The sequence below is a fragment of the Ostrinia furnacalis genome, unplaced genomic scaffold, assembly GCF_004193835.3.
Source record: "Ostrinia furnacalis isolate ACB-3 unplaced genomic scaffold, ASM419383v2 OfSCF5789, whole genome shotgun sequence".
Classification (NCBI taxonomy): Eukaryota; Metazoa; Arthropoda; class Insecta; order Lepidoptera; family Crambidae; genus Ostrinia; species Ostrinia furnacalis.
The window spans coordinates 75,923-79,412 of record NW_021136028.1 but is presented as its reverse complement, the minus strand read 5'-3'; the positions used below and the strand labels follow the sequence as shown (position 1 = coordinate 79,412).

The window sequence follows — 3,490 nt, the reverse complement described above, 5'->3', positions numbered from 1 at the left end:
GGTGTCTATGTTTTCACCAGAGATTTGTGGTGAGCGGTGCGAGGATATTTATTGGGCTCAGTGGGTTGCGAAGAACTATCATTTGCACCATATCTCGTATCCATATCCCAGACACATTTAATTTATTGAAGGAAGTTTTGTTATGAGGTATAAAATCCTCGCTTTGCTAAGCCAACTCCCCCAGAGCTACGCATGACCGAGCTCGCATCGGAGCAAATGGAGTAAATGTAGCGATTCTAAATAGCGCCAAGCATCTTCCCATAAAAAAAAACATTTATTTCCAAAAATACTTGTATACAGAGTTATTACCGAGTGTTCCCGGTAAGTAGTCAGAGACATTTGTATTGGGAATAACTCGCTACTTCTCATTTGGATAGCTAATTAAGTCAAGTAGTGTTAGTTCACTAAGTAAGTATTTACTTTGGTATGTAAGAAAATTTACAGCAGTAAAAATAAATTATGGTAGATTACTCTCTTTCATTGACATACAAAGCTCATCACACAGAACTATAACTTTAAACAATTTAAATTAGCGACAGCTTTTTTAATGATACTTATATCCACTTCTGTGTCCCCAGCGAGCCCGATCCGGAGCCGGCGGCGGCGCCTCCGCCAGCACCGACGCCGGCGCCGGCCCGACGGCTGCGCTGCGCGTGGTGCCGCAAGCGCCTCACCATCGCCACCAAGCACACCTGCCGCTGCGGCACCGACTACTGCGCGCCGCACAGGTAATCCCAACTAATATTATAAATGCGAAAGTAACTCTGTCTGTCTGTCTGTCTGTTACGCTTTCCCGCTTAAACCTCGCAACCGATTTTGATTAAATTTGGCATAGAGATAGTTTGAGTCCCGGGAAAGAACATAGGATAGTTTTTATCCCGGTTTTTGAAACAGGGACGCGCGCGATAAAGTTTTTCTGTGACAGACAAAATTCCACGCGGGCGAAGCCGCGGGCGGAAAGCTAGTATTTATAATATAGCCTGACCAGGAACATAAAAACCCTGCCATAGAGGCGCGTCAATTGCATTTGATAGTGCAACACTGAGTACAGTCGTACCTGTGTTAAATTAATAGGCTAACTTTATGTATCAGGATTCAGGATTACGGGCTAATTTAATATTTTCATGAATTAACGAAAAAATATTATTATAGGTAACCTGGTTTAAATAAATTAAATGAAAACATCAATCGAGCTAGTAGGATTTATTTTATTATTCATCAATAATCAAAATCAGAACTTGAATATTCAACTGCAATGTCTGCTCATGAACGCTTCAAACTCGGTACTTCTTTCCCAATTCCATAAAATTCAACACTTAAAAAGTAACAAAAAACTTTAAAATAGGTAGTTAAACAAACCACAACTAATTTTCATAGTGGACTGTATGTACTATACGATAAACATGTCAGTCAATTTGACACCCTTGTCGGAAAAATTATTCAATGAAAATATTGTCCGAACCCTTAGTATTTCTCTTCGACAAATACTTTAACACATTGTGAACCACTTTTCTTTCACGACTATAAAAAGATTTTAGCAATTTAATTCACAAAATCAATTGCGCACATTTAAAATAAAGTTTGTTTAGTTACACTTTGACAGCAATAGACTGACATGCAAGGTGACATGTCAATGAAGTTTTCAGTTACTGTTGCCATTAAAAGAAATTAGTACCATTAGTTTTCCGCAACATGGCGAGGGTTTTTATGTTCCTGGTCGGTCACCTTTTTATTGGACTCTTCGTTCGTTCGTTCGTTTCAGCCGAAAGACGTATAGATGACCCACGCTGAACTGTCCCGCCAAACTCAATGACAGGGGGGCGCTACCATCGTTCAACTATATGATTTCCAACATGGCAAAAATCGGAACCAGCGATCCGGTATACACGGTGGCGCTTCAATGTCATGGATAGGACAGTTCAGTATTTTGGAACTATACACTGCTGGACAAAGGCCTCCCCCAAGGATTTCCACTCTTACTTGCATAATATCATCGGTATCGTAAATTAATCCACTGCGAGAATACGAGTCGTTCCAAATTATCTTAAAAAATTTGGCCTTCACTCCCCTTCAACCAGATGGGTTGAGGAGACTTCGTTCGTAAAGGGATAAAAAATTTCCACAACAATTGGTCCATAAGGAAACTTAACATAAGACTGACAACCTAATAAAAGCTGCAAAGAGCAGGCCTTTGTCCAGTAATCAATGGACATCTTTGGATTTTATGTTAAGTTAATTTTTTCATACCGATAAGAAAAAAAGTTCATCATAATGTATGATGAAAATATTCGTTGATTTTCAACCTCATGTTAATTGAAGTAAGGTTCAAATGATTATGGCAATAGCACTGTACACTTTTTCTAAATTGTACTCAAACTCCCAGGTACGCCGAAGTGCACGGGTGCGCGTACGACTACAAGGCAGGTGCGCCCGCGCTCACGCCGCTCGCCGCTCCTAAGCTGCCCAAGATATAGCCCNGCGGCGACCGTCTGTCCCCCTCCCCCCTCCCCGAACCAAAAGGGACCACCACGTTTGGAACTGACGAATTGATGTATTCCTTGTATTTAGCTCGTGGTAAATTTGTAGGAAACGCTGGCAGCTTTTGATCTATACAGGGTGTTAGGTAAATGGGTATATGAGCCGACACTAGCCCATGTTAACATGCTCATATAAATGGTATGGTGAAGTCAGAAAATTGATATCATCATTTTATTTTTTTTAATTTTCATACAAAATAAATTTTATAAAATCCGATTTATATGAAAAATAAAATAATTAAAATGAAGATATCAATTTCCTGACTCCACCATACCATTTATATGACCATGTTAACATGGGCTAGTGTCGGCTCATATACCCATTTACCTAACACCCTGTATAATTTTTTTCTGGACACGTTATATGAATGCAATTATTTTCCGCTTTACGATTTAAGCACTTGTTTTTTTTTTCTACCTGTCGATTTTAATTATGTTTGCATACCACTTAATCCTGTTTGCTGCCCTTGACTTCTTTCGTCTTCCAGTGATTCGATATTCTACCGCGTTGCTGTTTAAACATTTTTAACTTCATATCGTTCATATTTTATGGACAGATTTTATGAAACGTTTCGCATTAAAAATTCTGCCACGACGAGCAACCGCAAAGTTGATGATATTCCCGATTCGAAATCTCCTGTCTGTCGATGTGCGCGTAGAGGATTTCGAATTGGGCCACAAAGTATCGGCCGCATATTTGTGAAGTATTGTGTGTAAGGTTGTGTGCGAGCGAGAGGCCCGACCCGGCGGGAGCCGGTAAATGTGATATAATATTTGACCTAAATTAAGATAAAAATGTTAAAAAACTTCTGCCATGTGTGTGTTTTGTTTTTGTAATGAAATAATCGAGAAAATTGCAAAAAAAATGATTAAAAATAATTATATTATCGCCTTTAGTTAACACGGAGGTGCTTCGTTTGTGCTAGGACTCGTATTCGTATGATTTCTGTAAT

At 39.4% G+C, this 3,490-nt stretch overlaps 1 protein-coding gene across 1 annotated transcript; it reads left to right on the top strand.

Moving 5' to 3' along the window:
- Positions 1-578: 578 nt before the first annotated feature.
- LOC114361524 (zinc finger A20 and AN1 domain-containing stress-associated protein 4-like) lies at positions 579-2,474 on the top strand (the record flags this gene model as incomplete). Its single annotated transcript, XM_028316586.1, has 2 exons — positions 579-728; positions 2,384-2,474. Coding segments are annotated over 2 exons (241 nt in total), but the record flags the coding sequence as incomplete, so codon positions are not given.
- Between the last annotated feature and the right edge of the window lie 1,016 nt (positions 2,475-3,490).